Below are 25,545 nucleotides of genomic sequence, written 5' to 3'. Positions count from 1 at the left end.
CTGTGTACCCACAAAAGACAGAGTCACTGCACTGTAAAGTCTTCCTGCTTTCCAGGGCATTTCCCTGATTCTTCCATGGGTGTACAAGTTCAGGCTCCATTTTGTTTGTTTTGGGGGTTTTGTTTTGTTTTGGTTATTATTTTGTTTTGTTTTGTTTTGTTTTGTTTTGTTTTGTTTGAGACTGTGTGTGTGTGTGTGTGTGTGTGTGTGTGTGTGTGTGAATGGTAGTAGTAGTAATAGTAGTAGTAGTAGCAGCAGTAGTCATAGTCATAGTAGTTTCTATAGGAACTAGCTATATAGACCAGGCTGGTCTCCAATTCATAGAGACTCCCCTGCTTCTGCCTCCCAAGTGCTAAGATTAAAGGTACGTGCCACCACCCTCAGTCTCAGTTTTGTTCTTAACCAGTCAAAGGTCACATCAGCCCTGATGAGAAAATACGCAGTGTACTTTTGTGGGGCGTCTAGGGGAAAGTTGTTTTGTAGCCAGGTGTGGTGGCTCATCCCTCTCATCCTAGCACTTAGGGGGCTGAGACAGCAAAATTGCTGTACGTTTAAGGCTAACCTGGGCTATGTAGTAGTTCCAAGCCAGTCTGGACTACAAAGCAAGATCCTGTCTCAAGAAACCAATAAATAACAATAATAAAATTGCAAACTCTTCCCAGTTTACATAAAAAAGGGTCTGTAAGTGAATTCTCTTCTAGTTTATTCTGGGTTTCACCACATTTAGTCCAGCCCCTAAATCTCCCCAGTCCCCCAAGCTGCCTGCAAGTAAACACCCTCCCTGTTCTTCAGTCCCTGACGGTGCTGTCCCTCTATGGCAGTGGCTGTCAACCTCCTAACGCTGTAACACTGATACAGCTCCTCATGCTGTGGGGACTGCCAACCATAAAGTTATTTTTGTTGCTACTTCATAGCTGTAATTGTGCTACTGTTGTGAATCATAATGTAAATATCTGATATGCAGGATGTCTGACATGCGACCCCTATGAAAAGGGGTCTATGGGCTTAGGTGTTCTCATTCCTCTGCTTAGTGATGTGGCGAGCACACTTTACATGATGTCTGCTTAGGTGAGAAGGCTGCCTGAAGCATTAGTGGGAACCTCGGAGGCGGAGTGGAGCCTGCGCTCCATGCCACTGGTGAGGCAGGCGGCTTGCTCACTTTTACTCCAAAGCGGCCTCTGTGTCAGACGATGCCAATCCCTGTGATACCAAGTAGTGACTAATTTCCACCCCCGACTCCCGTTTCCATTAACAGGTTAACACTGTTCCCCTGCAGGGGCTCTCAAGCTTGGCTCTGTCCTGTCTGTTTCAGATGCCTTGGCAGAACGTGGAGCATGTTGGTGACCAGAGCCCTTATGTCACTTCTGTTATTCTTCACATTAAGCAAAACGTCCCCATCATCCGTGACAACCTGGCTTCCACACGGAAATACTTCACACAGTTCTGCATTAAATTTGCAAAGTAAGTCCTGAGTTGTTCTGCTTTCTTGATGCACTTTCTGTTTCAGTCTCCCAGGAGAGCCAAGCAGCAGCACAGAGATGCCTGTGTACCCTTCCATTCTTGACCATATCCTTCAGGAACCATGCTGACGGGGTACAAACCTGTGACCCCCAAGATCACTCTCGAGGCGTCTCTTTCTGAGTTGCAGGAGATTGTTAATGGTTCTGGTACTCAATAAAGTTATTTCACTGCAGTGCTTAGCCTCCCAGCAGGCCCACAAATCCAGGTGTCCCATCTTCTGGTGGGGCTCATTCTGGGACCTCCAGGAAAACTACTATCTTCTGTACCCCAAAGGGCTATAATGGTAAAAGCAAATGGACCACTTCAGGTCATGTGCATGCTTATGACAGCAGTCACCAGCCATGGCAGAGCCACCAAAAGTGATGTGTTCTTTTGAAATTTGCCCATGAAACCACTCCTTGCCCAGGCTTTTATTTTTCAGTAAGTTCCTGTGTGCGTTTTGTCTCTGACTGGATTATAAGCTTCTCAAGGGTTGGGCCCATCAGTTGTACCTTTGAGCCTTAACTTCCTCCCCCTCCACCACAGGACTTGTTATAGTGGCCAGAAACCATCTACTTCTGAATATCCTTATGTGCAGGGAAAATACTAGAAATTGGGACCAGGAACAAGCACCAAGTTGCCTGCCTTCTTGTTGTGTCCTCGTGTGTGGCTATTTCGGCCTTGAATTTTGAAGCAAGGAAGTAGTTTGGTTCTTTGCCAGTCAGCATCTGGCTCCAGCACTCCTTCCCGAGAGGCCAGGCAGTGATGAGCGCCAGTGTCTCCTCTGACCAATTATCAGATGCACAATTTGGCAGGTTGCTCCAGGAAGGTCAGTGCTGTCCAAGCTACCGTATTTGGATTGTTTTCGTCCAGGTCCCAACTGGTGACTCAGGATTCTGAGATTCTCTTTTCTCCAGATCTCTCCCGGTTTGTATTCAATTAGATTTTCCCCATCTGACATAAATAAACCCCCAAGGAACAACAATGACAGAGTAGCTGTAAAGTTAACTTTAGTTTCAACCTCATCAGGAAGGCTTGGACTGACTCCCTAGGGAGCATTTATGTTTGCTGGCCACAGATGGACCAGGAGCTGACATTCCCCTCTCTCTCTGGATGCTCATTAATGTGTACTAAAAGCATCGCTGATAAATCACATGTGACGTTCCCTGTAACCACTGCTACAAGTGTCTCTGTAAAAATTTACTGTGACTCAAAAATCTCCATTGTAGGCACCCAGGGGTCCGATTGAGCTAAGGTTAAAGTGAATAAGGAGTCCGTTGCTCAGTCCATCCAAGTGTCAACTTCACATTCTCTCATCACCTTTTAATTTTAGCACTAAGCTCACTCTGAGTGATCTGGGAATAGGGTGCCCATCACCCACATCTGGAAAAGTTTAACGGAGGACCTAGAAAGTTTTGTGCTTTAACTCTTGGTACCTTCCCATCTTTATAAAAATCTCAGCCCAGAGCAGTAGCCACTGCTTCTATCCTGGTGGCCCTTGGCAGTGACACATCTCTTTGCTGGGGTGTCTTCTCCAGAGAAGACATGTGTCTGGATTATCTCCATGTTTCCCCAGCCCACCCACTATGGACTAGTCAGGGCAAGTTCAAGGGCCAGCCACAGCATAATCTAGTGTGAAGTGGTTTCCATGACAAACTGTACGGGCCCGTGTGATGAGTCCCAAACTCAGCCTCCCTTTACTCATTTGGCTCAGGTTAGGTTCTGAGAAGCCCTTCCAGATAGCTTCTTGTTCACACCTCCTCTAGATCAGCAGGTCCACACCTGGATCTGACTGCTGGACTTCAGGTCCTTTTCCCATTGCCTCCTTTCATACTCCACAATTGCTGGTCCATCTGTGACTATATTGGCTCCAATAGCAGCCTTTCCTAATGACTTGCCAAGGTCACTACTGGTTGAAACTAGTTTGGATCATAAATGACTTCTCTTGCCCACTAAGCTAGTATGCCTCTTTGAAATTCCCTAGCACGCAGTGATTACAGTGTGCAGGAAAAGGTGTGGTGAGATTGAAGGGGGAGGACACGGCAGGCACAGACCCAGCGTGCTAGAGGGAGGAGACAGGTAGCAGCCAGCGTCTGTGGAAACCCTTCTTCCCCTTTTCATGCTTCCTCTGAGGGCCTGGGCCCGGCCACCTCGCTCAGCTCACTCTGGGTCTTGCTTGTTATGCACAAGTCTGTCTTTCATAGCTTTTGAACTACATCAGCACAACGCAGCCTTCTTCTTCTTCTCTGTGTAGTTTCTCTGTGTAGCCCTGGCTGTCCTGGAACTCACTCTGTAGACCAGGCTGGCCTCGAACTCAGAAATCTGCCTGCCTCTGCCTCCCGAGTGCTGGGAGTAAAGGCCTGCGACACCACGATCCAAGTTGTCCCTTAGTGCTCAGCAGATTTTTAGAAAATCATGTGATTTTTGTTTGTTTGTTTGTTTATTGATAAGAGAATTACCACCCTAGCAATTATTTCTTGGTTTTGCTTTAAGATACCCTAACTGCCCATGTAGTTCACTCTTGCCACTATTGGGGTATTTTCAGCTACTGGTACTCAAATGGACTTGAGTGGCAAAGTGTATTTTTATTGTATTGTTTTGTGTTGTTGTTTTATTTTGTTTTGTTTTTTGAGACATCATTGCACTGTGTAACCCTGGATGTCCTAGAACTCATTATGTAGACCAGGCTGACCTTGAACTCACAAGAGATCTACCTGCCTCTCCAGAGTGCTGGGATTAAAGGTGTGTGCCACCGCACCTGGCACAAGATGGATTTTAAATTTTTCCTATAACCTCAAGCCTAGAGGAAATTAGGATAGACTTAAGAGTGGTTGGTTTAGGGGAGAGATAGCTTAGTAGTTAAGAGCACAGACTGCTCCATCAGAGGTCCCTAGATCAGTTCTCAGTACTCACATGGAACATGGAACATGGAACAGCTCACAATTGCCTATAACTCCAGCTCCAAGGGTCTCAATGTGCCCTTCCAGCCTCCATGGCACATGCACACATGTTTACATGCACACACAGACATATACACTAAAATAAAAATGCATTTTTTAAAGACAGAGAATGTGATTGCTTTAGGGTTTCAGTGGTTTCATTGAGATAGTCAGCTGTCTTTGAGACTGGGCACACCCTCGGAATGATAGGAGGAAGACAAGCATAGGCGTGTGTTATATAACTCAGTTATATGGGCTCAGTGTCCTAGGCAACAGCCTTGTCTCGAGGTGCTTCCCTCCAGGTGATTAGACTTGCATAGAGTAATTCCCTCTGAGGGACCTAAAACAGTCACCAGTGGACCTAACTGGCTGAAGCTCAGTAGAATTGCCCTCAACAGGACTGGAGTGTGGCTCAGTGGTAGAGTACTTGCCTGCCATATGCCAGGACCTGGGTTCCATCCCCAGTAATTCACCCCTGTAGCTTAAGATTTAAGGGATGAGCTTTCCCCTAGAACATCAAGGCTATTCTTCCCTAAACAAATCTGGAGCTAAACTAGAAGGAAAGAGAATGAGGTGAATGGTGGCGTGGGGGATGTGAGTGTCCACCTCCATTCTCGGCTTTCTTATGAGAGGTAGTAGAGCCTTAACAAGTTTCTGCACACTTTACTAGAAAGAGAGTAAGCCTAACTTGTTACTTTTTATCCACAGTTCGTTCATTCCCAAATTCATCACCCACCTCTTCAAGTGTAAGCCGATCAGCATGGTGGGAGCAGAGCAGGTAAGGCAAGCTTTGTATGGGACCTCGCCATCAGCCTTTGTATAGATCCAGCACACATTCTCAAGTAGATAGTCTGAAGAGACTGAGACTGGTTTCCCTGGTGTAGGGAGCTATGGTCACCTGGCGGCTCCTTTTGCTTCTTTGTTTTGTCTTTTGAGGTAGGTTCCCATATTGTAGCCCAGACTGGTCTCAGATCCGTTAGATAAGCATATCCTCACCAAGTGTACAGAACAAGGTTGCAGAAACTGTCTTGGGGCGTGAGGAGTGAAGGCTTTGGGCTTCTCTGAGGGTTGCTGCTGGAAGGAGAAGATGCGGTGTTCTTAGTACAGCAGAGGCCCTGGGTGTTGCTGTGCAGAGCCACAGGAGAAATCAAGCAGGGAGGGCCTGAGCTCGAATCCCTAGGAAGCTCCTTGTCGGGCTCCTTTCTCCCCGTCTGAATTCTCCTCTGAAGCATGATGACGGCACGCCTGTGATCCCAGCAGGTAGGAGGCTAACAGTACGATTTTGAATCCAAGGCCAATGTACAATATATATTGAGACCCTGTCTTAAACCAAAAGACTTGGTTAATGTCACCTGAATACTGGTGAACTGAGTTCATCAACTACAGCGTCACTTTGAGTTTGTCTCCCACCTGTTCGGTCTGCCTGGAATTTGGGCAGTTTGAGTTCAGGGAACACTTTGAGTGATTTAAAAAATAAAAACAGGGCTGGAGAAATGGCTTAGTGGTTAAGAGCACTGACTGCTCTTCCGAAGGTCCTGAGTTCAAATCCCAGCAACCACGTGGTGGCTCACAACCATCTGAAATGAGATCTGACACCCTCTTCTGGTTCATCTGAAGACAGCTACAGTGTACTTAGATATAATAATAAATAAATCTTTTTTAAAAAAATAAATAACAATAAAAACAGGGATTAGGGAGATTGCTCTGTGATAAACACTGACCAAAATCAACTTGAGGAAGAAATGGTTTATTTTCATACAGGTCACAGTTCATCATCAAGGGGAGCTAAGATAGGAACTGAAACAGAGGCCATGGAGAAAACTGCTTACTGGCTTGCTCTCCATGGCTTGCTCAATTTGATCTCTTTCTTATGGAACCCGGGACCACCAGGCTAAGGGTGGCACCACCCACAATCGTCTTGGTCTGGGCCCTCTTGCACCAATCAGTAATCAAGTAAGTTCCCCACAGACATGCCCATAGGCCAGTCTGATGGAGGCAACTCCTCAGTTGAGGTTCCCTCAACTCAGGTAACTCTAGTTTGTGACAAGTTGACAAAAACTAATTAGCACGCCATGCAAGGGTGTGGGTCTGAGTTTGATCTCCATAAAAAGCACCCACATAACAGGACTAAAGATGGCTCAACATTTAAGATCACTTCCTACTCTTGCAGAAAACCTGGATTCTGGTTCCAAAACCTACTCTGGGCAGGTCATAGCACCTGTACCTTCAGTCCTGGGGCATCTGATGCCTTCTTCTGTCCTTCACAGGCACTGCACACACATGGCATGCAGATAGACAAACAGACACACAAACGTAAACATCAGTAAAGCACACTTAAAATAGGAACAAGAGTGGTCGTGTGTTCCAGCAATGGGGAGGGGCAAACAAGAGGGTCCCTGGGGTTTACTGGCTAATCAAGCTTAATCAACAAGACCCTATCTGAAGAACAAAGGTGGAAAGCAATTGAGGAAGATACTCGGTGTCTGCCTTGACCTACACACACACACACAAATATTTACTACTCCGACCTCTGAAAATACCATATAAAGTGTAAACTGTTCACAGGCAAATCAAGAACAACTCATAGTCAACTCCATCTGTGAACACTTAGGCTACATGTAAGAAGATTGTGTAATTCATTTCCATAGATCCTGCCCAGTACCAAACAAAGCAATGAGGTAGAGGCTCAACTCTTTCCCAGCTCAGTGCCCTGCCCTTGTGGTTCCTTGGCTGTGTTGACAGCCAACCCCACCCCTCACCCCCAGCCCCAGCCCTTGTCTCTGGGTCAGGAAGATTGCTAGTTAAGCATGTATTGGAATACTCATGAAGTGTCAAAGGCAGGTAGCAACATCTTGAATCTAAGTGCAATATGATTTTGTCCCCTCTGTCAGCAAGTACAGGACACTTGAGTACTCAGGCTCTGAGCTCTGGAGTGGCATGAGCAGAGGCTGGACCCTGTGCCCACAACAGTGCATCTGTTTGTGCATAGGTACTTTACAGGACCTCCATTTCCTGTCTCTGAAATAGTGCTTAGAACTACCCCATGAAGTAGCTGTGAGGGTTAAACAAAATAGAGCGGTATGTGGTGGCATACACCAGTAATCCCAGACCTTGGGGAAGCTGAGGGATTGTAAGTTTGAGGACAACCTAGGCTATAGAGCTAGATATTGTCTCAGAATAAAATAAAACAAAATTAGTAAAAATTAAACCCAGTGCCCATAAGCAAGACGCACGGCTGTCATGTAGCCAGCCCTTATTAAACACCAGCCCTGCTCACTGTAAACTTCCGAAGACCCGGACATGACCTTGTTTCTGTTTCATTGTTCGTCTGCTCTGATACCTATCCACATGCAACCTGCATGAAGACTTCTAGTCAGAGCTTGCCCTCGGCTGTCTGCCTGACCAGCTCCAGCCCGAGTCAAAAATGTTGTCTTGGAAAACTCCCTGGGAGGTTGTACGACTCAGACACCAGCTGGGCTTGACTGCAGCAGTCGGTGTTCTGAAATCCTGACCCTGGCATGTCCGGAGCACAATGCTCATTCTCTCCATCGGAAGTGGCAGAGCGAGGCCCTCACATGCCAGCTCCAGTTTCATTAGTGAATGTTTACCAGGCACTCACTCTTTGGCCTCATTACAGTGTGCCATCTAAGAGGATATGGAGTGATTAAGATCTGTGTCTGGGAGCAGCCGTAGGGTTCTCAGTTACATTTCTGTCTACAGACTTGACCAAGCCTCTGGAATCCAAAGCTGACTCATGGGAACAGTTCTGTGTTTTGTAGCCTTGCTCAGGCCTCTTGAGACTGGTGTAGTGTCTAACAGCCATGGAAGTTTGGATGTTGTCACATAAGTCCTATACCATGACTGTTTTCCTCAAATGTTCTCTTGTATAAAACAATCTCAGCTGGAGAAAGGTAGGGGCATATCTGCCACACAGCACATTCAGGAAGCAAAAGCAGGAGAGTTGTAAATTCAAGGCCAGTGTGCGCTGTGTAATATGACCCTGTCTCGAATAACAGAACAGAATCAGACTCTGGGATGTTATCTCAGGAGCAGGACGTTTGGCCAGTGTTCACATCTGCTTTTAGTTGCCTGTGAGAAGCCCATCTTCTATAGCTAAGTCTCATTTCTCATACCCCAAGCAAAGACAATAAGCAGTAATAGGTGGCTATTCACACAACTACCTGTAGAGGCTTTAAGGAAGAGTCAAGGGCAATGTGGCCCTTCAGTGGTTCCCATGTGTAGTTCAGGTTATCTGTGTAAGGTTAGCCCTGGCATCTGAACTCTGAAATCCAAGCCATGATGTAGCTAGAGGTCTGTTCACTTAGGCAGTAGGTCCAAGGAATCAAGAAATTAATAAAGGGGCCGGAGAGTTGACCCAGCGGGTAAGAGCAGTCGTTGTTGCTCTTATAGACTACTTGAACGGATAGGCTGCCTCACTCATACTCTCTCTCTCTCTCTCTCTCTCTCTCTCTCTCACACACACACACACACACACACACACACACATACACACACAGAGTATAATAAAATCAATTTTTGAAAGAAAATTAATAGAGAGATGCTTGTGGGTAGAAACACATTTTGACACACTCTGCCTTGCGTCATGGCCCTGACCCAAGCTTTAACTAAAGCTGTAGAATTCAAAGCTACGGCTGAGCCTCTTCTTCCAATAGGTGCTAGATATCTCCTAGGTTGAGGTTAGGCTTGAATATAGATGTGAGAAATAAAAAAGGAGCCCTTGCTGCTCCTTATTCTTGACTTGATTAGTACATACAGTGAGTTATTTATCTTCAGGCCCCAGAGTCCTCTTGAGCGGTTACAAGGGCACGTGGAATTGAACCGTTCCTGTATTGTAATACTCCTTGCTGGTTTGTGATTTTCAGAGAATCTTGTGGGATTTGCAGGGTCATTAATTAGTCTTACAACGGAGGTCATCTGTGACTGAACACAGCAGAAATAAAATCCATTTGCCTAAACTTACCCTAGAGAAAACAGTCTAGTGTGGTGTTGGAAAAGATGCACAGTCCTCGCTCTGCTGTTGATGGCCCCCTTGTTCCCACATCACTCCTGTCTGCGCCATGCTCACTGTCCTATTTCAATAAAAGCACTGAAACAGGCACTCTCCACAGGCCCTTCTAGTCCTTCCCCACTGCTAAAACCTCATGTTTGTCAAGTTACTTTTTCTTTCATGTGTTATCGTTATTTATTTGGTTTTGGTTTTCAAACAGTACTCTACTATGTAACCCATAGTTCCAAATAAATGCCTTCAAATAAATCCACAAACCTCCTGCATCAGCCTGCTGAAGGACAGAATGATAAGCATGCAGACCACCATGCCCAGTTTACAGCATATCTAGGGGATGGAAATACGGCTTAATGATCAAGCACATGCTTGGTGTATGTAAGATCCCAGGTTACATTCTCAGCACCATAAAAAAAGAATCTTTCTGGATATGTCCCAGTGGAACATTTTGAAACTGTACATAACATCGAACATGCCGTCTTCTAGTGTGCAGCTCACTGGCATTAAGTGTAGATGTTGCTGAGGATCTGTCATGAAGATGATCTCCAAAGTGAACCTCTGCACCATCTAACCACTGCTCCCACCATAGCCCCGTCCGTCTCTGAGTCTGACACTCTTCAAAGAAGTGCGAGAAGACAGCAGTTGTCTTTTGTGCTCTTTTAACCTAGCCTCATGTCATCAGAAATCCTTTTAAGAGTTTCACTGTTTCCAAGAATGAGAAAGTAAGAGGGTTATTCTCAGGCACATCTCTTCTATGGAGCCTTCAGAGAGCAGGGCTTCTTCATTAAAAGGAAAAGGGGCTCAGTAGTTAAGAGCACTGTCTGCTCTTTCAGAGAACCAAGGTTCAGTTCCCAGTACCCACATTGCAGCTCACAACCATCTGTAACTCAGGCAATCAGATGTCTCTTCTTTGCTCTGTAAGTTCTTGTGTGTAGCTGGTGTATGTATACACACATACACATAAAATAATTAGATATTTTTCCAAAAAGAGGCCAGGCATGGTGATGCACACCTTTAGTTTCAGCATTAGAGAATCAGAGGCAAACAGATCTCTGTAAGTTCAAGGCTGGCCTGGACTGTATGATGAGTTCTGGGTCAGCCAAAGATATATAATGAGACAATAAATAAATACATACATACATACATACATAAATACATAAATGCATACATAAATACATAAATGCTTTGTCCAAACAAATGGTAGAATTAATTATTCATCTAATAGCAAAAATTTAAACTTTAAAGTATAAATATGGTAACTGTTGAATTGATAAAAGATATTTTAAAAGTGATAATTCATGCACAGTAGCAAAATTCTAGGTGTTAGAGGTAGAGACAGGAGACTCAGAGTTCAAGATTACCCTTGGCTAAGTAGTGAGTCTGAGGCCAGCTTGAAATATACAAGATGCTGTCTCAAAAGTGCTTTGAAAGGCAAATGTTACATGTTATAAACATTTGTCAAAATTACAGTTAAGAATTATATTAGGAAGCTAGACAGTGGTGAAGCATGCCTTTATTCCTAGCACTTGAGAGGCAGAGGCAGAGGACCTCTGAGTTCAAGGCCAGCCTGCTCTATAGAGAAGGTTCTAGAACAACCAGGACTACATAAAGAAACCCTGTCTTGCAGGGCGTGGTGGCGCACGCCTTTAATCCCAGCACTCGGGAGGCAGAGACAGGTGGATTTCTGAGTTCGAGGCCAGCCTGGTCTACATAGTGAGTTCCAGGACAGCCAGGGCTACACAGAGAAACCCTGTCTCGAAAAAACCAAAAACAAAAAAAAAAAAAACAAAAAGAAACCCTGTCTCAAAAAAACAAAATAAATAAATTGATTAATAATAGTAATGATAATAATAAAAGAAAGAAAAAGAATCATTAACATGTTAATGAATACATGTTTTTAAGTATTGTACATTTCAGGATATGTACATTTTACCTCAGAGGGAAAAGAAACGAGTGGCCAGATGTGAATGCCAGGATTCCTCAGTACCTGCATTGCTGACAGCAGGCTAGGCAGGCTTTTGCTGTGGACCCTGTTAAACAGTACCCGGTACTTCTGCCACCTAGAGGTTGACAACCAAAGATGTCTCCAGACTCGCCCAGAAAACACAGAGGTGCCCCTTGTCTAGTGTCTCTGGAGTAGAGCAGTGAGTGAGTGAGGAGGACAGATGTTGGTACCAATCTACTGGCCACATATGTTTGAAATCCACCTTGAGGACAGGATTTAAAAGAGTGGGAGTTCCACTCCCACATGTACCACTCGTGAACAAAGGGAGATTTTATTCTCGGACTAGATAGAAAATTCCACATTTCCTGAAATTGAACTAATTTCCTTCCAGATCTTCCCACCCCACCCCCAACCCCTTGTTGTGCTGGGATTGGACCCAGAGGCTCACATGGGAGGCAAGCACTTTACACTGAGCTGCATCCTGGACTCCTGCATCCAGGTTTCTGATTGTGGAATCACATTCAGAAAGTTGGGTGTCCTCTCTCTTCTCTTGTTCTCACATGGGTGCTCCTGCCCACGGAGCTGATGTTTGCCCTTCTTCACAGCAAACCATCTTTCTGAAGAGCTGCTACTCCCCTGCTATGCACTCATGTCTGCCTCCTTGTCAAGCTCTGGCCCACTATGCTGCTTCTGAAGCCATCTTTCCTAGGAGAATGCCACCCTCCCCTGTCACTCAGTCATCAAGGCCCTTCCTTCCTGCCACACTCCACACTCACTAAGAGGCAATCCCTGCTACACCCCAGGGAGGGCTTACAGCACAGAAATGAGAAGGCTGAGCTGCACTGGCCATGAGCCAGTTAAGGGCAAAGATGACAGCAAATGCCAGACACAATAGCCAGACACAGAAGTCTCCTACCTCACAAATAAGGTATCTGATATCACTACTTCTATCCCTTATTGCCTGTGTGCCCTTAACGAGGACAGTAAATGTTTAAAAAATTAACTCACAACTCTGAAAACTATTTAAATGGCTCTCTAGTTAAGAGTACATTCTGGGGCTGGCGAGATGGCTCAGTGGGTAAGAGAACCCGACTGCTCTTCTGAAGGTCCAGAGTTCAAATCCCAGCAACCACATGGTGGCTCACAACCATCCGTAACAAGATCTGACTCATCTGGAGTGTCTGAAGACAGCTACAGTGTACTTACATATAATAATAAATAAATCTTTAAAAAAAAAAAAAAAGAGTACATTCTGCTCTCATAGAGGACTGGAGTTCAGTTCCCAGCACCCACATGGCAGCTCACGGTCACCTGTAACTCCAAATTTCCTTATGCCTCTTACTTTCCTCTTGAGGCACCTGCACACACACTTGCATGCGCGCGCAGACACACACACACACACACACACACACACACACGCACGCACGCATGCACATGCACTCACACAAATTAAAAATAAAATCTTTGCCAGGCATGTTGTGCACACCTTTAATCCCAGCTCTCAGGAGGCAGAGGCAGGTGAATCCCTTGAGTTTGAGGCTGACCTGTGTTTATGTAGTATGTTTACATTCTATTGTTTACATAGGAAGTTTTAGGAGAGCAAGACTACTTAGAGAGACCCTGTCTCAAAAAAACAAAAACTTACATAAATTTAGAAAGGCTGCTGAAACTGAAGTCCACATTAGAAATGTGTTTCTTGGATCTGGGGCTCACTGGGAGAGTGTGTGAACAGTTGCCAGCTCACAGTTCAGTCTCCAGCATGACCAAATAAATACATTCCTGTTTGTAATCAACAGTCACGAAAATGTTATTTTTTATTTTTATTGTTTTATTTTATGTGTATAGGTGATTCATCTACATGTACCAAATGCATGCCTGATACCCACAGAGGCTAGAAAGGGATGTTGGATCTCTTGGAACTGGAGTTACAGATGATTGTGAGCTACCATGAAGGTGCTGGGAATTGAACCCAGGTCCTCTGTAAAATCAACAAGTGCTAACTGCTGAGTCATTTCTCTAGCCCTTGGGATTGGAAATTTTAAATGAAACCATTTCTTTTTGAGTGTGGTGGCATATACCTATAATTCCAGCTAGCTGGGACACTCAGACAAGACGGTCATAAATTCAATGGAAGACTAGGTAGCAGGCTGGGAACCCATCTCAAGAAAACAAAACCTATTTCCAGTAGCAGCAGAAAGCACTGACTGCCTTGAAGCAAATTTTATCAAAAGCTGTACAGTCATTCTAGAGGAGAAACTGCACAATGCTAAGGGGTCCTTAGGCAGGCCTGGTGATGCTCGGAGGCTGAGGTGGGAAGATGGAGAGCTTGAAGCCGCTTGGTTTTATAGGGAGTTCCAATCAGCCTAAGCTATAGGGTAAGACCTTGCCTCAGTCAGTTGGGGGCGGTAGGGGGGCTGGTGTCTCATGAAGTTTTCCTTTACTGGGTACTGATCTTTCCCAGGCAGAGCTGCTTGGCCAGTCTGCCCACCTCAAATCATCTCTGAGGTGTAAGTAAATTGGCCGTGGCCCCTCCTTGCCTAGTGCCTCGTGCTTAAGCAGATGCACTGAGGTCAGTTTTGAAGAATGAGGCCAGCAGATAGTGGTAATCAATGGGAGCTTTTATCTTCCCCCAACAGCAGTTCCCGTCTCTCGGGATCACGCTGCTCCGTGCAATAGTGAGAGTGAGGTTCCCATCTTTCCAGCTGTCTAGCAAGGTGGGATTTTCCTGTGACTGGCCAGAGGCAAGCGTGTCATACCTCCTTAAGATATGGAATACGCTAGAGAATTATGTCTGGCTCATTCAAAATCTTCCTCTCACTTAAGCCTATATAATTATTTATGCATGTACTATGTCTCTGGGAAGTAGAAAAGGTAGCAGGCATCCCCAGATGTTTGAAATAGATTTTTGTCCCAATAGGCCACGGATTTGATTTTGACAGACAAGGCTCCTAATTTGTTACAAAATTGAATCTTTGCCAGGCCTCAAAAGACACACTTAAAAAGAAAAAGATATTTCTTGTTAACAATGTCTAGAAAATAAATCAAACAGGTAGTGACTAGTCAGTGAAATATGTACTGTGTTCCTACTCTGCATCTCTGAAAATTTCAAGGTCGTTAGGGTTCTTGTTGAAGTCCCCAGTGGAGTCCCAGCCTTCCCTCACCACCCCCCACGCCCAGAAGTGAGCACTATTCTGATTTAGGTTTCTAGATTGCCATATGTGTTTGGGTGTTCCATACATGTATATATTCCCAAATGATGCATGGGTTGTTTTGCTTATTTCTAAGCTTTATATAAATTATACTTGCGTGTCATTTCCTCTCTTGCCTTTCCCCCCACCTAACATTCTTTGAGATTTATTTGTGTTGATCAGTGTAATTTGTTCACTCATGTCAGCTTCGGTATCATTTCCCTTCGCATAAATATGCCAACATTCGTTTACTCATTCTTGTTTTATGGACACTGAGCTGTTTCCAGTCCTTGCTTGTCCAAAGAGTGGGCCCTGGAAGTTCTTTTTAGCGTGAGTGTTAGGAGTTGAATGCACCTTTGGCTAGAGTGTTAAATGATTAGTAGCTCCTGGATGGTCACAGTTTTGAAAGGTTCTGGAACGCTTAAGAGGTGCAGGATAGTTGGAGGAAGTACGTCACTGGGGGTATGTCGTTGAGGACTATATCTTGTCATGAAGTCTATATCATGTCTTCTTCATACTTCTCTACAACGAGGTAAAGAAACTCCCCACTGCACACTTCTGCCACCATTATGTTCTGTTGAAACACATGAGGCCAGGTAACCTCAGACTGACTACTCTGAGACTGTGCGTCAGAAAGAACCTTCTGAAGCCGCCTGCGGCCACACCAACTGGGTCCCTGAGTGGGAGGCCAGAGCTGTATGGAAGGAAACGGCGAGAGCAATAATGGAGGCCAAGATATGTTTCTGTTCAAGGCCCCCAAAGTTTACTAAAAGTCTGTGCTTATAAAGTGGGGGAGGCCCATCCCCCGCCAATCCATTCTTGGTGCCTGTTGCCAGCCTGTAGGCAGATCTGCCGGATGCTGTCTCCGGAATATCTCCAGGGCCTCTCATCAGATAGCAGTGTCTTGGAGAAGAGCAGTGGCAGGTGACAGAAGGTTCCACCCCAGGTGGTCTCATGCTCAGTGGCAGCAAAGTCTGAATCAGCTTCAAGGCTGGGGGAGGCTCCAATCTTCCATCCCTTAAGTTTACATACTCGGTCATAGCAACCAAAGTTAAGAATATGACAACCAAGGATTTCTCCTTGTGATGTAACTAAAAGACATATAGTTGCATGTTGGTTTTGAAACAGTATCTCTATGTAGCCAGTGCTACGCTGGAAGTTGTACATAGCCCAGGCTGGCCTCATACTTGTCACAGTCTGCCTGCCTCTACCCTCGAAGGGTTGAGCTCAGCACCACCCCGATGGGCTATGTGGATCTACAAGCAAGAAAATACTCCTGCATTCCCCTCAAAGGGCTCGAACTAATTCACTCTGTCCCCTTGAGCTTGGACTTCCGTGCTGTATTCTCAGCCAGCACTTTTTGTGTGTGAGGTGCTGGTGTTGGAACCAGGGCCATGTGCATGCTGCAAATACTCTGCATTGGAGTACACCCACCCTGATTACCCATCTGTGTGTGTCCTGCTCCTCTTTCCCTTGCCAGTGTGGCTCTCGTCTGAGGCTGGTTCAATCTGGGATTTACAGGGAGTCTCATATAACTTAGAGTAGTGTATTTTTCAATCTTTCCCATATTTGACATTCTTTTCTAGCCACAAGCAATAAAAAAAATCTCTATTTTCTTTTAAAAGTTTGACCATTTGGGGCTGTTGAGAGGTGGCTCTGCAGTTCAGAGCACTTGCCAGAGGACTGGGTCTGGTTCCCAGCAGCCATGTCAGGAAGCTCATAACCACCTGTAATTCTCACTCCAGATAATCTGATGGTCCACCAGCCTTTGTGGGCACATACACACAACTAAGTAGTAAACTTACTCTTTAGCCATAGTGGCAAATGCCTTTAATCCTACCATTTGGGAGGCAGAGCCAGGCAGATCTAAGTAACTTTGAAGCCAGCCAGGTCTCTATAGCAAGTTCCAGGCCAGCCAGGGCTACATAAAGAGACCCTGTCTCAAAAAAATAAAATAAAATAAAAAATTTTTTAAAAAGCTTTAAAGTGTTCTTTTTCATATCCTAGGTCCTTAGCTATGTGAAATTACACAGAAATAATCTTTTTCTTTGAAACAGGGTCTCGGCTATTTCACCCAGGGTGGTCTTGAACTCCTGGGTTCAAGTGACCCTCCCACTTCAGCTTCCCAAGTCACTGGGATTGTAGGGTACACACCATGGGCCTTGGACCCACTACCTTGTTCTTTACAAGTGTGTGGGAAACAATGTAAATGCCAAGGGAGTATGCTAAACCTGGGCTCCTGCTGTGGGCCTGAGCATTCTGGGCCGTTCTCTCAGAAGCCGAGCACTTCTCTGTGAACTCTTGGCCTTTCCATAAAGCAAACACTACGGTGGTAAGAATTCCTCTTAGAGCTGCTAGGTTAACCTGAGTCGGGATCCTCAGAACCCACATAAAAGCCAGCATGCCTGCAGGCCTAATACTAGAGTTTGGAGACACAATAGATCCTGGAGGCCACCTAGCCAGCCCACCCAGCCTGTTAGTGAGCTCCAGGTTCAGTGAGAGCCTGTCAAATGGGGTGGAGAACAATAGGAGGATATCTAAGAGTGACGCTGGCTCTTCACACACACAGTCACCCATACACACCACACACCTGACTTCAAATGAATTTCTAAAACAAAAGCAGTAAGATTACTTAGCTGCCCCGAAGTTGAATAACTTAGCAAGTCTGGGCTCTGGGGTCTGGGAAGATGGCTCAAAGGACAAAAGCACTTGCCAATCAAGCATAAAGGACCTGGGTTGAAATGGACAAGACCCACATAAGGCTTGGCACAGTCGTGCACATCTCTAATCCCAGCACTCCTAAGGCAAGAGAGGAGCTAGCTCAGCAAAGGATAAAGGCTGAAGTTGACAGGCAGCTAGCCTTGACCCCTGCTACACAGTGCAGTGGCAAAAGGATCAGGGAGACTCTGCTTCCAAACGAGGTGAAAGGAGAGCACCAGCATTCCAGACTGTCCTCTGACCTCCACACGTGCATGGCTTGCACATGCCTGCATACCTTAGACACAGAGAGAAAACTTAGGCTTTTAACTACCCACATTCCTTCATGAAATTACTGTCATTAGAGTAGCCTTCTTTGCCATTTTTAGAGAGTAATATTTCTTAGTTATCTAAACTAAGCATTAATATTCCCCAAATCCTTGTAGCACTTTTGAAATTATAATCACTGTAACCATTAAGTGGACTGTACCTCTCATTGGTTATATTGTCTTTAGTTAGTAACTCACCTGCCCAATACAGGGGAAAGGAAGGATAGAGAGTGCCAAAGGCCTTAAGGAATCCCACTCCTTGCCAACTAGCTATAATTATGAAAGGCTATCTGACGGGTCCTTGGGCCTGTCCTGAATGTCTTAACTACCGTCTGAGTCTAGTAGTAGCTGAGAGATCTGTCCTCCTACTGCAGGCTCCATTTGAGCCCCATTGGGCTCATCCTGGGGCCATGTGATTCTGTTCTCTTAAACGATTTAAACAGATCAAGGCATACCCTCCTGACTGCAGCCATTTCATTCTTAGTTCATTTTTGCAGTGCTTGTGATCAAACTTGGTCTTGTTTGGTTTCTTGTTTTTTGTTTTTCGAGACAGGGTTTCTCTGTATAGCCCTGGCTGTCCTGGAACTCACTTTGTAGACCAGGCTGGCCTCGAACTCAGAGATCCACCTGCCTCTGCCTCCTGAGTGCTGGGATTAAAGGCGTGCGCCACCACGCCCGGCCAAACTTGGTCTTATTCTGACTAATGCTCTTGCACTGAGCTGTACACACAGGCCCTGGCTGCAGCCATTTCTGTGTGTCTTGTCATCAGTGCCTGGAGGCCATCCTGACTTACGTTGAGGTCATCCACAAAGTGGATGCTCAGTGTGGACCTGCTAGGTGCTGGGTTATACTGGCTGCTTATTAACCCTTTGGAGCACTGATGTTCTGTCCTGTGCAGTTGGGAATAATGAGCTCATGAAGGATGACCTTCCGAGAGACCGTGTGAAGAAACGCCTTCCAGCAGGGCCATGGTGGTCCACTGGCATCCAGGAGGACCAGAGCAAACAGAAAATGTGGGTTGCTGCCAGGATATGATTAAATAGTAAAATATCATCAAATAACATCTAGAGAAATCCTAAATACAGCAATAACAAGTTGCCATTTTTTTGCCTAATGAATAAGTAAGATTTTTGTGATAATTTTTCAGTGCTGATGAGGGTGCGATCTGCGGTGTCTGTGATGCTGGTAGCTGTGTAAACAGGGGCATTCTATGTAGAAAGAGATTCAGACATGTCCTGGGAACCTTCACAATACGCTATTTGTCCTGTCCCCGGGACTCTCCCCTAAGGAGATACCACTGCTGATGCTAGAGTCAGCCATGACGCTCTCTCCCTCAGCATCTGGGGGTTTGGGTTTTGCTATTTTTTTAGGTCTTTTTTTTTTTTTACATATATGAGTGGTTTTGTTTACATGTATGCATGCATGCTATTGCCTGTGGAGGTCAGAAGAAGGCATAGGATCCCCTGGAACTGAGGTTACAGATGGTTGTGAGTCACCTTGAGGATTCTGGGAATCAAACTGAATAACCACTGTGCCGTTTCTCCAGCTACCCCACCCCCACCCCCACCCCCACCCCCAGCATCTGTTACTAATGACAGAAACCTAGGGAGTGAATTAAGTAGGAGCATGATATTGAATCTTAAACTTACACAGTCTATATTTCATAGCCACTAAAAATCATAATGTTTTCAAGTGTCACAATGGGAAATAATGTGTGTTCTAGAAAGGTCGGATGTGAAACCATACATACACTCAGCATGATTTGAACTTGGTTGTTATCGCACACACTGACTGGCAGAAACTAGACCCACATTTCACTGTGATTTCTTGAGGTAGCTTTTCCTGGACAGTGGAATTTTTGTTTCCTTTAAATTCTATTTTCCAAGTTTTCTGTAGTGGGAAAGGATTGCGTGTACAGTGGGTAGTGAGTGTGTCCATGCTCAGCGTGGACATGCTAGTCACTGGGTTCCATGAGTGCCTATAACAGTCTGCTTTGTCTGCAGCTTCTGCTGGACACCCACTCCCTGAAGATGGTCCTGCTCGACCTTCCGTCCATTGGCTCCCAGGTGGTGAGGAAGGCCCCTGCCAGTTACACTAAGATTGTCGTGAAAGGCATGACCCGGGCTGAAATGATCCTTAAGGTGTGTCTCCTCTGGGCACTCTATTCAAAGGAGTTCTGGGGAGTTCGGGTTTTGCAAACAGTCTACCCTTTCCACTGGCCCCCAAGAGTTGTCCACACTCTGTGATGTTAAAAATCAGTGCACAGTTACCTAGGGATCAGAAATTCTTTCTGACAGGTGAATTCTGTCCAACAGCTGAGAGTCAGGTGGCAAATCAGGAGAGAAGCCCAGAGTCCCTTTGCCTTTCAGAAGGGTTTTAGGCCCAGCTGTCATGCACTCCCTTCCCCAGAAGCTCGTTGGCTCCCCATGTTTTGCACCTTTAAGTGAACTCTGAACAGATGTTGTAGTAACTGAATCTAATTGACAAATGGGCTTTTTAAAGCCTCATTTAACAGAGATTGTACTTTGTGCACTGGAAGAGCAACATCTGCCTCCGGTCTCCACTTGGCCTGTCAGAAGGGGTTGACAGGCTGGGAGACAAAGGCTCTGTTCTCACCAGAGTCTGACACCTATGGGCTCTTCAGGCCCATTTTCAGAGTGATCTGATGATGGCAGGCAGGAGAGGAAGGCCGCAGTGGCATGGCCTGGCTGCAGACCTTAGGACCTGGGGAACCTAGGGCACATGGCTGAGGAAAGTGCAAACTCCTCACAGCTCTCCTCCCCAGCTGGCTTGCTCAAGGGAGGCCAGATGCATTTTGGGAAATATGTGCAAAGAACTTTTGAAGAAACTGCTCCTTACCACTTTTCTGGTACATTCTCAGGAATTCCAAACAAAATTAGCCCACTGGGGAAGAAAAAGCATATTCCAGAACCAAATGAGATGAATCTGAGGATAGAGATGCTGTCTGTCTGTCTGTATATTAACTGGTAGTATATTAACTGGTAGTAGAATGTGGAGAGACGAAGTTCCAGGTTTCAGGTTTGCAAAAGAGTCAGGCCAGTTTGGGTTTTTGTTCTGAGAACGTCTGTGAGCATCTATTCCTGCTTCTGCCTCCTTCTCCGTGGATAACCCACCATTCATGAAATCCCCCAGCAGAGGACACTGAGTTTCCCAGATGGTTCCTTCCAGGATTCCTGATGGAATTGGGAGCCTCCAGTGTGCAGGGAACTAGGAATCCATATGTTAAAAAGCAGTCTGGGTAATTCAGCCACTTGTGGGGATGGTGCTCTAATGGAGCCGTCAGAGCATTTCTGAACATGGCTTTGCTGCCATGTGAGGGCAGCTTCCAATAGGCCCTGCCCTCCAGCCTGTGGGCTCCTGAGGACCTACTCTTATCTTCTCCTTTGGTAGGTGGTGATGGCCCCTCATGAACCGTTGGTGGTATTTGTTGACAACTACATCAAACTCCTTACGGACTGCAACTCAGAAACCTTCCAGAAAATACTGGATATGAAGGTAAGCTCCCTTGTTCTAAGCATCCCATTTCCCCTAAGGAGTGGAGTGTGGGTATAGAACCTGGAGGGCACCTTAAAATATAGGTTTCTGGCTTCACCTCCCCTGATTGCAGGGATCCTTTGCTAGAGGCCGATCCCGGCCACACAGATTTCAGCATCCTGAAGACCACCCTGCCCAGCTGAAGATGGGATGTGGTGCAAGGAAGAATAGGGCATTGTTCTTCCCTCTGCCTTTGTTTCTCCTCTTTCTAACCCTTCCCCTCTCCTTCCACATTCCCTGTTTCTCCTTCCTCAGTTTTATCTTCCAGGCTGCTGCCCAGGACCAGAATTCCCCTGAAGGAAGCAAGGTCCTCGGGTTCTTGGCATCATGCAGTTAGCCCAGCACAGCTCAGTCTGAGCGAACTGCAAGACCCAAGTGTGCCTCCTACTCCTGCCAGGCACTGCGGGCCACCGCCTGACCAGTTTCTCTCCCTTTCCTCTCAGGGGCTGAAGAGGAGTGAGCAGAGCAGCATGCTGGAACTTTTGCGGCAGAGGCTCCCTGCCCCGCCCTCGGGGACAGAAGGTTCCAGCACCCTGTCGCTGATTGCCCCAACACCGGAGCAGGAGTCATCCCGAATCCGCAAACTGGAGAAACTGATTAAAAAGAGACTGTAAGGAGTGGGAAGGCATGGCCAGAGTCCTGAACAGCCGACTTCTGCAAACCCTCACACTGAGTCCTGAGTCTTGAAGCCTCTGAGAACATTACGGTTATTAAAGTATCTCTCTCATAACATGTCTTATTTTCTATCTCAGTCATGGAAGCTCAGTGAAATCTGTGTTATTAAAAGGCATTTTTAGATTATCTCCATCCCTGAAGCTGGGGCAGCAGTGGTTGAAAGGTCCCTGTGGTTTACCTGCTGTCCCCAGGCTGCCTGTGATGGTTGAGTTGTCACTGACCCATGTCATCTCCCCACTCAGCCCTCGACACCAGCCAGGGCCTGCAGCTTGGCTGAGGAAGCCTGGATCTTACCTCTTTCTCCATCTGTGTTGTGAGGTCCTTTTCCCTCTCTGTCTCTGGAATTGGCCTGGGGGCCTGAGTGAGCCAAGTGGCTGGTGGCAGAGTGGGATATTGGCCTCTTTACCAATTCCCTGCAGTATTAGCACTTTTCCATGTAAATAACTGTTTCTGGGACTCAATCTGCTGTCTTCCATAACATGGCCAAGCTACCCCTGTTTTCTCCCATGTCTCTGTACTCTCCAGAAGAGAGATGCCCACTGAGTCTCTTGCCCATGGAGGAGACAGACTGTGTGAGTGCTGGTGTGCCCAGCCTGAGCAGCAGGGGTCTTGCCTGTGGTGGGCTCCTGAGCTGGTGTGGAGGCAGACCTAGAGCTGACTTAGAGGCGGGGTCTTTGTGGCACTCTCCCTGTTCACATGAACACATTGTCTAGCCCTGGATCCTGGGAAGGAGACTGTCTGCTGAGAGATACCGGGAATTTCCCTTGAAAGGGCTTTCTTGGCAGAAGCTGTGGGAAGGAAAAGAGTAAGTCTGACCGTCTGACTTCCCACTCGCTCAGATGCTTCAAGTCCAGAGTACTTTCCAGAGCCCTGAGACCTGGTGGCTGATGTAGTACCACAGCAGCACATCATGACTACTGCTGAGAAAAACCACCATGATACTGACCGTGCACACCAGGCTCAGAACCGGAAACAGCCCAGAGCACAGCCCAGCTCTTCTGCCTGTGCTGCCCACCACCAGCTCTTGAAATCCAGTTCTGCAGGGGAGTCACCCCACTTCCGGGAAACAGGCACCTTACCAGTGCAGACGTCACCCTGCTCTCGCTGCTCTTGAAACCAAGGCTCTGTTATGTGACCACAACTTCAGTGTGACCACCTTTATTGACAGCTTTCGTCCTGGTACTAAACGTGTTAGCTGTTAGAACAGAAAGATCTGGGCCCTAGACTTGATCCCAGATCCCAGACCCACTTCTTGAGCATGATCGCCACAGCAGGAAGGCTCGCCTGGTTATCTCCGGCTATCAGAGTGCTCAGCTCTGATCTGGGCCTCCTTCCTTTTCTCTCCTTTGTTCTCTTAACCCCTGGGCTACACACCAGCCCTAGAGCCTCATTTCTTCATCAGCACCTAGCCTGTTCTTGCTAGGAGGAATCACTCTCGTGTGTTAAGCATGTTTAAATTCTAATCAGAAAGAAAACAAGTAGCAAGGAAAAGATGTGTGGCCCTTGGTCAGGATGTATCACAACCCAGACAAGTGCAGAAGCTCACTGGGCCTTAGCTGGGGGCTGGGGGTCCCCTCTGTGCTGCCCTATTGGAAAGCAGGCATGTGGCTATCCCCAGACAGCACAGCCAAGTCAGCCACCTGCCACCCACCCTGGGGAGCTGAAGCCAGTGGGCTCCTCCCACCCCTGGCTACTGTGTACTGTGTGCTGTGCGCACACAGCTTATTAAACTTGTCTTTTTGGCTCATTCATGAGAGGCTGGTTTTCCAGCCAATCTCTATGGTGGTACTGAGCGGTCAAGCGGCTGTTTCTCCCAGTCAGTGGTCACAGCAGCGAAGTGACTGACTTGATGTATCACGCTGTCAGAAACCACGTAGGAGCCAGCAGATAGGTGTCAGTAGGAGTTATGTTAAATGTCTTCTTGATGAAGACTGAATCCAGCATGTTCTGTACAGCCTCTTCCTCACCTGGGGAATGCATTAGACTCCCTCGGGGCCCTCTGAGAAATGCAGATGTCTAGAGACTGAACTGTGAGTCTGCAGAGGAGCCTGCTGGGTCTATGCTTAGGAGCCACACAGGTGATTACAGTTGTCTGTCAGTATCCACAGGAGACTGCTTCCAGGACCACACACACCCCATGCAGATACTCTGTCTCTTCTATAAAATAGCACCGTGTGTGTAAACAATCCCAGCACATCCTTTAGTTGAATCTGAGTACCTCTGGACTATGTATAGTGCCTCATATAATGTAAATACTACATAAATAGTTGGGTTGCTGGGGTTGTTTTTGGTTTTTGATAGTGGTTTTGTTTTGTTTTAATACAGTCTCACAATGTGGTCCAGGCTGACCTTGAATTCATAACCCAAGCTGGATTCTCAGCTACAGGTGTGCACTTCCATACCTGGAAATAAATAGTTGTTAACACTGAGTGGCTTAGGGACTAGTCACAATTTAAAAACTAGTTTGTAGGCTCAGACAGGCCCAGTCCTCCCCACCTCCCAGACACTATTACTGCCTTTGGTTGAAACCACACTTGTGTGACCCACAGGTATAGAGGACCAACTGTAGAATGCTATCACCCCTTGCAGTGAAAAGAAAAGGACTTTATTGAAAGAGTCCTGTAGCCCATTTTCTCTGGCTATCTAACTTGAGGCTTCAGCCAGAAGCTTTGTCTATTATTGTTACTTCTACTTCAAAACATACATAGCTAGGCATATGGTACGTACCTTTAATTCTAATACTAAGGAGGCAGTGGAAGGCAGACCTCAGGAGTTAGAGGCCAGGCTGTGTAGTGGCTTCCAGACTAACCAGGGCTACATAGTAAGACCCTATAGCAGAAAAACAGAATGAACAACAGCAACAAAATTTAAGAGTTCTTTGCATATCTTCTGTTAGAGCAGATAGCTGGCTTAGAGATGTCAGGCTAGAGAAAGTTTCATTTAGACTATGCCTACAAAACAGGAGCCACAAAGAACCACTGGCCTCTCACAGAGCCTTGCAGGTTCAAAGCCTTGGGTTCATGTCTGTCACTGAAAAGAAAATTCTTTTCTGGCAGAACAAAGACTCAGCACCCAAGACTCTGCCCAGCACCCAGAAAGGTGCCCATTGTGCATACATCTCAAGTGGCTCTTAGAACAGAGAGCGCAGGTCCTGCCTGCTGCCTGCTGTGGGGGTGTTACTCAGGCCCATCCCCTTTGAGTTGCTATTGGAAGAGGAAGCCTGGCTCCCTGTTTACAGAAGGCTCAGGGAAGTGCCAGAAACACGCAGCTGGAAATGTCATTCCTCTCCCTAGGAAGCGAGGTCTCAAAATAACCAGTTTGCTTGAGGGGGAAGGCAAGTTCCACACTTCTTGTCTACTCCAAGTTGGATTCCCAAAAATAAAATAGTTCGGGCTGACTGCATCGGGCCATTTAAGTAGCCTTGGAAACAGGCTTGTGAAAAGCCAGCAGACATGAAGAGAACCATTACGTTTTACAAATGAAATAAAAATTTCCAGTCCCATCCTAACTGTCCGTCAAAAAAGCATGTTGAACCTGCAGAATTTTGCACCTTTGGGAGATGTAAATTTCTCTCAAAAAAAAGATCATTCTTTTGTGTAAGTGTCTTTCCTTTTGCCCATCTGGAATTAATTTCTTGGTGCATCTTGAAATACAAAAATACTTCAGTTAATTAAAGCATTACTGAATGTCATTT

The 25,545-nt window shown here is 46.2% G+C and overlaps 1 protein-coding gene across 1 annotated transcript in view; it reads left to right on the top strand.

Moving 5' to 3' along the window:
* Nucleotides 1–21,976, top strand: part of Vps53 (VPS53 GARP complex subunit) — a 133,413-nt gene extending 111,437 nt beyond the window's left edge. Inside the window, exons 18-22 of the mRNA NM_026664.4 lie at nucleotides 1,313–1,461; nucleotides 5,148–5,217; nucleotides 19,625–19,762; nucleotides 21,033–21,137; nucleotides 21,620–21,976. Coding sequence (NP_080940.2) covers nucleotides 1,313–1,461; nucleotides 5,148–5,217; nucleotides 19,625–19,762; nucleotides 21,033–21,137; nucleotides 21,620–21,790 — 633 coding nt within the window. The 3' untranslated portion in view covers nucleotides 21,791–21,976. The remainder of the gene's footprint in view (nucleotides 1–1,312; nucleotides 1,462–5,147; nucleotides 5,218–19,624; nucleotides 19,763–21,032; nucleotides 21,138–21,619) is intronic.
* Nucleotides 21,977–25,545: the final 3,569 nt, after the last annotated feature.

This window comes from Mus musculus, chromosome 11 (assembly GCF_000001635.26).
Source record: "Mus musculus strain C57BL/6J chromosome 11, GRCm38.p6 C57BL/6J".
NCBI lineage: Eukaryota > Metazoa > Chordata > Mammalia > Rodentia > Muridae > Mus > Mus musculus.
This window is presented reverse-complemented; position numbering and strand designations above follow the sequence as displayed.